The 12,716-nt window shown below is 40.6% G+C and overlaps 1 protein-coding gene across 1 annotated transcript in view; it reads left to right on the forward strand.

The window, feature by feature from the left end:
* The window catches only part of LOC131966299 (ataxin-7), a 28,623-nt gene that overhangs the window by 11,164 nt on the left and 4,743 nt on the right, over window positions 1-12,716 (forward strand). The window contains exons 5-9 of the mRNA XM_059328565.1: window positions 3,003-3,107; window positions 8,857-9,148; window positions 10,104-10,438; window positions 10,786-10,868; window positions 12,436-12,716. Coding sequence (XP_059184548.1) covers window positions 3,003-3,107; window positions 8,857-9,148; window positions 10,104-10,438; window positions 10,786-10,868; window positions 12,436-12,716 — 1,096 coding nt within the window. The remainder of the gene's footprint in view (window positions 1-3,002; window positions 3,108-8,856; window positions 9,149-10,103; window positions 10,439-10,785; window positions 10,869-12,435) is intronic.

Here is a 12,716-nt window from a genome sequence, read left to right on the forward strand (position 1 = left end):
CTATGCTTGTGCAAGTGGCCACCAATGAGTACTGCCCTCCACATCACATTTCTGCTCTTGTTCACTTTGCCCAGTGTTTTTTTATTTTGCCCTTGCTCGTGCACAACAACAGTGCGCTTCCTTACTCTAGCTCTATATAATTTACATGCCTTTGTCCATTAAGTGACGGAATTTCTTCTTGGCCGCTGCGAAAATAAGTGTTTTTCGCTCCACTACTGTGAAGGAGACACTTAGCAGAGTGGCTTCAGACAATTGACACGCATTAAGTAGCACCAGGCTTGTCAATTTATCCACACAAGACTGCCACTGACCTCACTGAGAGGGAATTCCGCCAGGTAGGCCCTTTTATATGGTCTTCGCTTAATGGCCCTCATCCCTCCCAGACTCGTCCAGTGATGTTTGGAGAACCCTTGACGGCCCTGGCGGAGTACATATTGAAGAGGGGCTCCACTTCTCTTCTCTTGTATCCTGTCTTGTGCTCATCTCATCATAACGCCCCAGGCAATCTCTTAATTAGCCTCCTTAATTAGGTGGTTTCTGGTTCTGTGCGCCAGGGTAAATTTTGATCACATTCTGGTGAGAAGCGACACTTCCCTCTGATTTGCCTTGGAGTGGTTTGTGAAGCGGGAGGCTTGGTTTGTACAATTGTGTGGCTGGAGATGCAGAAATTCCTTTTGTGTGCCTTGGAACCCATGGTTGTTGTTGTTGTTGTGTTGTTTTTTTAAAATGATTGTGCGCCTGACAGTTGCATTGCCTGACTAGAACTACAGGAAATGTAGAAATGCGTCTTTAAATCCCTCTGAAATCCACCATTTGTTCCAGTTTCTATTAATTTCATTAAATCCAGACAGAGGCACTGCCATGATCCTGTATGCATCAATATTTGAATTGTTTCTCCATAATGTCTTATTGTGTTAAACATGAGCTGGCTTTAGGAGAGGGGGTTCAGATGAGTCCTGACTCATGAAAGTGTGACCAGGTTACTGGATTGGAATATTTTTATGTTATGGATTTAAAACATTTTATACATCTCAATTCTCAGTTAATCAGTTATAATTGGTTAAATGTTTGTTGGTCTATAAAATGTCAAATGTCCAAAATCCAAATATGTTCAGTTTATTATCATATATTCTATTGCCAAAAGTTGCACACTATTATTCTATCAATTTTAGTTATTGGTCAATCAGCAGATATTTTTTTCAATCAAAACTGGCCATCATAACTTCACAGACCCAAATATCACTTATTCAAATGTCTTGATTTGTTCAACAGAAAGCCCAAATACCCTAAAATATTTACTTTACAAAGATTTATATGACAAAGAAGGAAGGAAATCCTCTCATTTCAGAGGCTGGAACCAGAGAATATTGGATTTCTTTCACTGTTTCTGCTTGAAAAATGACTGAAACAATTAGTTGATTAATAAAATAGTTATAGGTTGATTATTTTATAGTTACTGATTTTCCATGTAATAATTTCAGCTCTTTTCTATTGACTAATCAATCACTCAGTTAGGTGTTGCAGCTCTGCTAAATATTTAGCAGAGATTTTTAATGTTGTGTATCATTTAATTGCAGGCTACACACACTATAGAAATATAATTATAAGTTATTGGATGTGAATTGTAAATCAGAAAAAAAGACACTCATGAATTGAAATACAAGAAGTATGATGAACAGGAAGTTTTTTTTTTTACTTCATAGAGTTGTAATGTGCCATCTTTTTAAAATTGAAACGGCCAACATTGAGAGCCTGTGACAGACTGGATAAATTAACCAGTAGAGGAACGACACGTGAAGTGAAAGACATATTGAATTTAATACTTATTGATAATTCTATTACTTATTGATATCTCCATACATCTCGTTTGTGCTGTGTTTGTTTATATCAGAGAGAGACGTTAGTTCTTTGACAGCGGGTAACCTTTGGATTGCTGGCTCGGCCCTTTTCCTGCTTCTTATCATCAGGACACTTTCTGTGACGAATAGTTGGGAGTGATCAGTATTTACATGTGCAGACTTTTCACATCAGATTGCCTTGAGCGAGTTCTTCAGTTGTTAAATATTCTGAACCCCAAGAAGTTTCAGGGCTTTTGCTTTTGTAACATTTTACTCCGTGTCCTTGTTTTTCATTGTAATACAGAACCTTTTCACCTCTAATGAAATGGCCAATCATGGCTAGAAGTATGGAGAACTTAGAAATGTCCTTTTGTGCGATATAACACAGTTAATAAATTATACAAACTGGAAGTCAAATTTCTTTGAAAATTTATTCTAAAAAAACTTACATATACATGTTTTCAAGTGTCCTTGAGTTTTACTAATATTTAAATAATTAAGGCTCGGCATACTATTCACATTTTTACAACCCCTTCTTGCGACCCCTCTTGTCCTTTCCTCTCTGCTCTGTGTAAACAGCCTGCAGTTCACTCAAAGTTTCACAGAATTTTTGTCACATGACTCAGCTGGTTTCAGCTGAGTCATTCATGCCTTCCCAGTTGTGCTGATGAGCATGGAATTTAATGCTTTTAAAAGGATCTTGTTAGTGAGAATGGCATATTTTGGGGGAAATTTGAACTGAAACATGTCAAGTAAAGTGATTGTGATGAAATGTCACTATTTTAAGATTAGCTTTCTCTGATGAAAGTGTTCCCCGCACACTTATGTGGGTTATGGCTGTAATAATGGTGTAATTTTGGCTTTTTTTTGGTAATAGAACATGGGAAGGCTGGTTATGTATTTTCATGTGTGTTAAGCACTGATCTCAAAATTTGACCCAGGACATGACGAACTTTTACTTTTGATGTTAAGCAAAAAAGATTATGCCATCAAATTGGAGTTATTCCATCTTAAACTATTCCAGTGTTATGACAACAAATGATGGACGTTTCAGTGATGAGTCAGAGTCTGCTGCCAAATGGAGCACCAGGTGAACGTAGGTGTGTTCTAGTTGCCTCTCTTTGACTTGTGCCCTGTCTGATTGATATCTTCCCCTGTGTACAGACATGCCCATATTCGGCCAGTGTCCCGCACAGGACGACTTCTACCTGGTGATGTGCAGCCATTGCGGCCAGGTAGTCAAGCCTCAAGCCTTCCAAGCACACTACGGTAAGTGTCATGCACAGGCACACACATACGCATATGCATACATATATTCTGAGTCATCTTTCATGCAAATATCATGCCGAGGTAGCAGCTATAGATAACCCCATACAGCAAAGAGGGGTGAACATGGACAGTAGAAGCAGTAGATCAAGAAGAAAGTAACAAAGTAGTCTTGATCTGTAGGAAGTGTATACCACTTCAAGGCTGGTGGTGATATTTCACACATTAATACACTCTGTGGTATCACTTCTCCCTCCGCCTTTGTATTCCCCCAGCACTTTTCCTTCTCCACACAGTAACCCGAGATGGGACGCCACAGATTTATTTATTTATTTATTTAGCTGACTGTCTCCGTTGTGCGTGTTTACAATTCCCCTGTTAATATTTGATGTGGCTCTCTGGGTCTTTGCAGTAATGTACTTTTTTTAACACATACAGCTCGGATCAGATTTCTGGTTCTGTTAATATTTTAGGGACGTGTGTATGTGCGTTTCAGTTAGTGGATTTCCTCTTCTTTGACTACAGTGCTTAAGTAAATGGATGAATTATAGATCTGTGAAAAGAGTGAAGGCATCACTGTGGATGTCTTTAAACTTGACAGTGTTCACAGCAAGTTCACAAACGCCCACAGTCAGCGAAAGAAATAAGCTGTCTGTTTTCTCTCAAACTCATTTCCTTAGACAGGCTGCATGTTGAAGTGGCACTTACCATGTCCTGTCATGTAGTTTGGTTAAAATAAGAATGTATATTGGTTTTTTTTAAAGGACAGGAATTGTTAAAGTCTGTCCATGTGAGAAATCTGATGGCTTCAACCCTTTTTAGTACCAGTTTTTGTCCCGTCACTACACACCCATTCCCAGCATCTGAATCAAGCATGTCATGGCACCCTTTCCCTATAATCTGGGTCTTTTTTGTCCCAAAAAATGTACTAGGTGTGTTAGTTCTTGACAGTGGTGTGCTTTCATATGAAGTGTGACAGCAATTACACTTGTCAAGGTCAGCCACAAGAGGGAGGTATAACGGCACATGGCTCCTAGAGGAGCTGTCCTTGCTACTGTGTCAACAATATTCAGAGAGAGCTCCTCCCACACTGCTAGACTGATACAATCCTGTCTAGACTAGACTATTACTTATGAGAAAGTCAAAATGAGAAGTCGACAAACATTGGAGGGCATTAAACTGCTCATGAAGTAAAACGGTACTGACAACATCCCAGCAGGCAGCCGCTGAACACCTTTAACAGGATGCTATTGTGAATACAGACTGATATATGAAATCTGATAGATGATGCATAATAATTACAATTTTTAATCAACTGTATGCTACTGAGTTATTGTGTAAATTAAATAATAATAATTGCTGCATGAGCAGCTAATGGTGCTTCCCTTGATTTCCATTCAAGTAGGAGTTGTAAGCACCGGAATAGAGCTTCAGCAAATAATTACTTTCTTTATTGATGTGATAATGTGACACATAATGACTTTATCTGAATCTGATTATTTGTTTAATGAATCCTTTAATGTAATGCTGATCATGGTTTTCCAAAGCCAAATGTGTGGACTTCAGATGCCTTGTTGTTTCTGACAGTCCAAAGCCCAAAGATGAATTTCCAACAAAAAAAGACAAAAGTGTCAAATCCACAAAACTGACAAGCTGGAACCAGAGATTGCTTGCCATTTTTAATTGATAGATTACTTAAACAATCATGAAATACCGAGATCTTTTCATGCTTAACGGATGTGACGATAGCCTTGTCGATTGTGGTCACAGGCTCAGTAGTAAACAACATGCCAACATGCTGAGTTTTTGGTGTTTTTAGCTAAAGCTGTTTTGACCTCATTGTTCTTTGTGAAGCTTACAGGAAGTGATTTCCTTTTGTTCCAGTGCATTTAATGTTGAGTGAGCACTGCATCAGACTTCATAGCCTTTTAAATGCTACGTTACTAGTAGGGATGGGAATAATTAATCGATGATCGATTAATGGTCATTAAGAATTTGGTTGATCACGTGGAATTTTTAATCGATCTGTGTATTTTTTTATTTTATCTATGACTGCGTATCAGTACTCACTGAACTGAAACACGAACGAGCGTTCAGTTCTGCGGCTGTACGTGAATATGTCGATGAGCTGAGAACCTTGCTAGCATGAATTACTAGGTTTAATTTGATCAAAAACGTATTTAACACACAACATATTTAAGTATTAGTTTCAATTACTGTGAAAACTAACCTCAGGACAAAACATTGAACTCCTTGACTTTATCTTTACAGTTTAATCTCACTTGATTTAGTTTAACGATTGACAGGATAAAGTCTCTTTACGTCCTTTCAGAATAAAAGCGTCCGTTATCAAAACAGGCTTTTGCATAGTACTGTATATATATCTTTAATTCGTCCATGTATTCATGCAGTGATTAATTGATCGTTAACGTAGATAATCGAGTTGGCAGGTTTTTTCCAAACGCCCATTCCTAGTTGCTAGTCACCAATCGGTCATGTTGTAACTTAGGAGGCAATTAAGTCTTGTGTGCTCTAATTAATTTGGCATGCAGCTAACACACCAGTTATAATTTTGTTGTAATGAAAACTCAACTACTGTCACTTCCTGTGGGTGTTTTTCACCACTGTTTAGGAAAAAAGGAAATAATGGAAGTAACAGGTATGTGAATATCAGCATTATAGATGGTGGATCTGATTTATACTACTGCGAAAAGTGGTAAGCGTAACGTAAAAGCAGATATTTCATAAATATTTAAAGAAACTGTAAACTGTGAGTGTACAATTATATGGAACAAGGAGTGTTCAATGGGGGCATCCTCTCATCCACAACCCCTTCCTCTACAATTAGCATCAAATTAATATCAGAGTTAATCTGCTAGCTAGTGGTGATGATACGGTCCACTTCCTTTCTTAATATCAGAGCGTTTGTCACACAAATAAAGTATGCCACGTATTTTACGTCTTGCTGGCTCCGACCGGCTCACATTGACCTGTTACTACATCCAAAGGCGGTATAGAACCGGGATCACTTGCCCCCCCATTACGGCTCTGGGACGTTTAGATTGAAGGTCAGAACATCAGAGGCGTAAATATTGCAGCTTGAAAAGGCAGTCTGAAAGGGGCGTTTATAATAAAAACTCCAGTGTAAATCTAAGTGAAATTCTGTGGCTATTCTTCTATTCACGGCCATAGAGAGTTGGAGTGCTCTTGCTGTGATTTTCCTCCTGTCGTCCTCCCTCTGATGTCATGCTAGGAAGACCCCATGTTGCGTTAACACTGGGTAAAGGCACTGATCTCAGCACCATCGAGATGGTCTCAATATGATGTTAGCCGTGCTTCTTTGTGCCCATCTGTCTTCCGTTAGGTGTTTGTGCTTCTCGGCTGACGCTGATCCCAGCAGGGGCGATACTCACCGTGGAACGGGAAGCTGCAAAGCTTGACTGCAGTTTTTTATGCATTCACTTATGAACTTGTCGAACAAAGACTTGTCTCCTCTAAGCTCTGCTCACACACATATTTCCTTGGCTAAGCAAACAAACACACATATTTGGATTCATGCACCTTGAACTTAGATAGCAAATAACAGTGTATTTGTTATGTTGACTAGAATAACAGGGTTGTTATTGTTATACAAATAGCTTACAGAAGCCAGGCAATGTAACGGCTTGTACATGGTACTTATGGAGACGGTAGTAAGGCTGTCAACCTTGTATGTTAGGGTTTGTATTTCACTCCCACAGCCAGGGATTCCCCTTAGCACTGAGCCAGTTGTTTGACAGTATGAAAAAGGATATTAAGGCCCCTCCTATTCCTTGTGTCTGCTGTTTTTGTTTTTTTTCTCCCCCACATTTTTCTTCACTCCTCCTTTATTCTGCCGCTGGTGCTGGCTCTCTTTGTCAGTGTTAGTGCTTTGTGGACAGAACGCTGAGTGTCACGCTGGGGTTTCCTGGCGTGAGTTTGTGTGCAGGGTGTGCTGTTGACTGTGACCAGGACAGGACAAGACGGCAGGGGAAGGAGGGGAGGGCAGAAGGGGGTGAAAGAAAAGCTGCTAAGCAGAGGGAGGGAAGATATCTGGAGTGTGTCATGAATGGGTGTGTAGCGAGAGAGGCCCTTAGGTGAGAGGAGGGCACTCTTAAAAGCATTTTTTCTTCCTGGAAAGAGAAATGGGTAGAAGGTGTGTGTTTGAGGCTGAGGGAAATAGGGAGTGGCAGCTCTGTGCATGCATGTGTGTTAGCATCCCCTCCATTGTTACTGCAGCAACAAGCTTGTGTGCAGATCACCTGCTGAAACTGAGCTTTGGCCTACAGCCCGGTTCCCTGCAACAACTTTGAGTTTGCCCTGTTAACGGTTAACTAGGCCCACACTTAGCGAGCTGCCACTGCAGATGCTTTCGATGAAAATCTTTTTGTGCTGCTTAGGGTTGTCACGATACTAAAATTTTCAACTCGATACCGATACTCAGGACAATATTCGATACTCGATACCATTTTCGATACCACATAAAAACAAAGAGCCCAAAATTTAACAGCAATATTTTTATTAACAAGAAAAATGCAACATGTAAATATTAACAGAATCACAGGTTAAATATTTATAATAAAAAACAATTGTGCAAAAAGAAACTGCAACTATGATAACAAGCTTCAGATACTCGATACTTTTGAAAATGAGTATCGTATCCGGATACAACGTTTTAGTATCGATACTTTTTTGAGTATCGATCGTTTTGACAACCCTCGTGCTGCTGGAGCTGTATCCTCTACATTCTTTGTTTCTGTTGTTGTTGTTTTTTCATTCTTTGCTCATGCCTCAGTGTTGACAGGATGAGGGTTAAGTTAACCTTCAGTTGTCTGTTTCTCCTCAACTCTTCAGCGGACACCTCTCGCTCTCTGTATGTGCGTTTCTCTCTTTCTCTCCACTTATGGTCAGAGCAGCAGGAGAGTCTGTATGACCCCTCTGTGACCCCAGGGAGCCCAGTATATCTGTTAGTGAGTCACTGCCTGACCAGCATTCAAGACTTTGATGCAAGTTGGATCAAATTTCTGAATTTAAAAAAATGTCTTCATTAGGTTTTTTTTGTTGTTGCTGTGGCAGTTAATGAACTCTCGACTCTATATTGTGCATCTCTGCTGTGGAACCGTAATGTCAATGAAACGAGTGTGTCATCGTTTTATGCTGTTACTAAAAATAACAAAGAGCTTCTTTTGAAAGCCCAAATGCCTTCTATGATTATTGTGGGAGCACACACAAGAGACCAATGTTGGAAACCATGTTTTTTTGTTGTTGTTGTTTTTTCTTTCTTTCTTTTTTTGAGAGGAAAAGATATTTAGTGTTGGATGCTTTTCCTTTCTTCTATTTTCTGTCTTTCCATCTACATCTCTGTATCCCAGTAACCTTCTCTGCTGTCATATTGCCTTTTATCAGTTAGCACAGTAGCTGTTCTTAGAAGCTCAGGCAGGAAATGAAGTTCTTGACCTGCTGGCTGCTTCTATTTCAGGCTGAGTTGGCATGAATCACAAATGCTGCTTATTTGTTGTCGGGGTAACTTGCTCACTACTGTCAGAAGAAGATTTCTATAGCTCCCATGTGCCGTGCCTTTTCTCCTGACTTGTGGCCCAATTATTGCCACATTTCCCCATATACATTCGTCTATTGTAGAGTTGGGTCAAAGCTTTCTGATGCTTTATTCTCATCATCAAACTTGGTTGATTATTATGTTTTAATGCCAGCCTGGTTTATACTGTCGCTCCAGAGAGAAGACACAGTTCGGCCAGCAAGCCTGCCTCCACCTCGCCCTTCCCCGTGTCGGGCAGGAACCGGAGCAGCGGCAGCGGACTCGGGCCTGGCCTGGGCTCGGGGTCTGCAGCTGGAGTGGCAAGTGGAGGCATCCTTAGCCGACCTTCCACCGCTGGATCAAGCTTATCCTCCTCTTCAGCGTCCTCCTCCTCCAATCCCAAACTCCTCAAACCAGCCAAAGAGAAGCTGCCAGGCATTCAACGAAGAGCCCCCTTTGCACCCTTCAGGACGCCCCAGCCGGACAAGATGTAAGTTTCATTATGTAATATTTACAGTAAATGGTGTTGCTGGTTTTGTTCATTTTGTCTATATACACTAACTAGTGCTGAACATTTCAATAACTATGGGATCTGAGGATTAAGATATTAGATATTTGCATGCACTGAGTCAAATCTGATACTATTATTTAACATATTAATAATTCAAATAACTTCTGTTGTCTACTTAATCTGATCAAAATACCAAATATACTGATTCAAAACTGTCATATTAGTATACTTTAATTATTGATATGGCCTGAATGAAAGATTAACTGGAGATTAATAGGCTCAGCTTGTTTAAATAAAAAAGAGGCATCACTTTGTTGGGAGTTGTGGGAACTACAGAAACACTTAATTTAGATGGGATATTATAATGGCCAGTTTTAACAGGAGGAGGATAAAATATACTTTTTTGGACATTTAACATCAGACACACTCTTACATTAATTTAAAAAGCTTCATACAGACATAAGCCTTTATGTGTCTCTAAAATGCCACATTTAAAATGTATGACAAACATAAAATGTGGGGAGTGATCTTTCTTTACCACCTCAAAGAATGAGGTAAAGAAAGATCTTTCTTTCTTTACTAATAGGTAGAGAAAACAGTTTCAATGTACAGGTGGAGAACAAAGTCAGCTTGTGTTATAAATACTCCTTTGACAGGTGGCAATCTCACTGAAAAATTGTTGTGTGTGCAGTGTGGTGTTATTATTATCACTATCTCTATTTCAACCAGGATCTGTGTCCAGGATCTGACAGAGAGATCTTTTTTGACACCTATTTATTGTATTTTCTTTGATAAATGATGCATCGTTTTGTCCTCCCAGCCCCCTCCATACGTGCACATCTGTCTCTTACCATGCGTTTCTCACTGGCTCTGTGTTTCTAACTCTCAGCTTCCTCCTTGCTGCCCTCTTCATCTCTGTCACCTTCTCTTCCAGCCTCTCCCCGGCTGTCAAGGTGGAGAAGATGCATCTGAGGGTGGACTCGTCAGCTAAGCTGGTGCAGGCCCCATCTGCCCCAGCCACCACCTCATCCTCCTCTACATCCTCCTCTAGCACCACTGTGAGCTCCAACACTACCACCATCACCACCTCCTCCTCCTCATCATCAGCCCTTAAACCAGGCCTTAACTGTCCCTCCATACCAAAGCCTCCATTACTGGCCCCGGGTCAGATTCCCAACGGCAAGGGCCACCTCTCAGTCCTCTCAGACAAGAAGCAGGACAGCAGCAGCAGTGCCAGTAGCAGACGCCACCTTAACAAGAAAGTCACAGGTCAGTTGGAGGGGAAATGAAGGAAAATTCTGTTCCGCTCAGTATTTTGTATTGTCAGGTCGGATTCATGAATTCAGTTTAGTTTATGACATAGATACAAAATATTTCTGTTTTGTTTCAAAATGGTTTGTTTTCTCTTATCTAACATAGTCCGTTTCATAATTGGGTCAAACATTAATTAACTGACATTGAAAGACCTTACAAAATAGTTGATCTTGATATGAAAGGCGAATATTTTACATAACACAACTTCCAGTTCAACAACTTACCAGAGCAGGTGATCTGTCACAATGTATGTAAGTAACAATGTTCCTCTCCTCCCCATCTCTCCTCTCCTGTGCTTTCAGAACGTGAGTTCAATGCAGATATCCACTGTGGCGTTGTGGATATGACAGCTCGAAAACCATGCACAAGATCCCTAACATGCAAGGTAAACACTCAACCTTATATAATTTAATATGACAAAGTTCTACAGGCGTCTTATTGCCAACAAATCCCATTAAAAGACCAGTTGTTAAAGTCAAGCTATGTGATCCAATTCTCACACACTTAGTATTAGTTTCGCTTACTTAAATTAACTTTTAAGGTTATTTTAGGAGGATAGAATTGTTTTTTGGACACTGACTGACATTTGAGGACCAGCGTTTCTAGGAGACATGTTCTCAACCTCTGGGTTGCGATACTGGCTGGAGTACAACATAGCCCAATGTAGCCTGCCAATGTTCGATCCCTGCCTACAGATGCTGTGTTCATCGGTGTGTGAATGAATCAAAATGGTGGCAGGTGGCACCGTTGTAGGATATCCTCTGCCACCAGTATGATTGTGTGTGTGTGAATGGGTGAATGAGCGCAGTCTGTAGTGTAAAGCGCTTTGGATAAAAGCGCTATATAGGTACAGTCTATTTACCATTTACATAATGTCGGTTATGTACCGCTAGCAGTTTAATCTGTCTCTTTGCAACGTTCAACATATGGGAGGTCCTGTTGAAGTCAAAGTTAAGCTTAGCAAGTTAGGTTTACCAGCTTCCACTTAAAAAAAGGAAACAAGTTAGTCTAGTTTGCTAATGCTTACATTGATTTTTACTTGATGTTGCTATTCCACCTGCACTATTGAAAGAGGGGATTTTCACAATCATAGCAACAGGTGTTAACCTCAGTAACAGCATGGATTACTGTATGGGATCACTGAGTAATGTGAACCGGGAAAGAAAGAGTGAGCCAATCAGCTTACCAAGATGACAGCATCTTGTCACACTGTTCAGTGGATACACATGAGGCAATAGTTGTATACCTAGGTGGGTGAATGCAGCGGTGATGGAGGGTTCACACACCTAGGAAAGAAAAGTTTGCTATGCAGTTAAACACCATGGGTAAACAACAATTTTAGGATTAGACAAACTATGCTGAATCCAGAAGGTAGAACTGCGAAAATGCTATATTTTAATTTCTTGAAAATGAGGAGGAATGGGTGAAAGGCTAGACTATCACGTAGAACAAACTGTTGAACTCACATGAAAGCCTGGTTTTACCAGGCTCGAGTATTTCTAGGATGGCTCAGATCCCAGATGAGACTAAGCAATAGCACAGAACATTGACCCCCACCTGGTTAGCTGCCTGTTTATTTGCTGGCATTGCAGTGATTTTGTGAACATGTTTATTATTTAAAGCTAAATAATTTCCTTAAGCACTGTATGTTTTTAGCAATAGTTACTCAGCTGTTTCTGCCACAGATTTGGTGTGCTAGTTTCTGGCAAGACGATACAGACAATACATGACACTGTTTTCAAGTATTGTAATAAAGGAACATGTCACCCAGTGCAAGGACACGTTCATGGCACATGAATCTATTAAGCTTTTTGACCATAATGCTGCTCTATGGCACAGAGGGATAAGTTATATTATGTTTTAGATAAAAATAATAGTTGTTAACGGGATGAATTCATTGTTGTTAATGTTGCATTTTTTCATTGAATTTGTTCTTTCTAATGCTCCACCAGACACATTCCTTAAGCCAGCGGAGGGCGGTGCCAGGGCGGAGGAAGCGCTTTGACACTTTGCTGGCCGAGCACAAGAACAGAGCAAGGGAGCGGGAGAAGGAGAGAGACCTCCACCCACCCCATTCCCAGCAAAACCCCTCTCTCAGGGACCCACACCCCTCCTCCCACCTCGCTGCTGCCCATGACGCCCACCAGGTCGCTCATGGCAACGGCCCCGCCCCAGACGCCACTAAGCCTTTGCCACTGGGCAAGCCCAAATTTCACAGCCCTGGTCTTCCACG

The sequence above is a fragment of the Centropristis striata genome, chromosome 3 (assembly GCF_030273125.1).
Source record: "Centropristis striata isolate RG_2023a ecotype Rhode Island chromosome 3, C.striata_1.0, whole genome shotgun sequence".
In the NCBI taxonomy this organism is placed as follows: Eukaryota; Metazoa; Chordata; class Actinopteri; order Perciformes; family Serranidae; genus Centropristis; species Centropristis striata.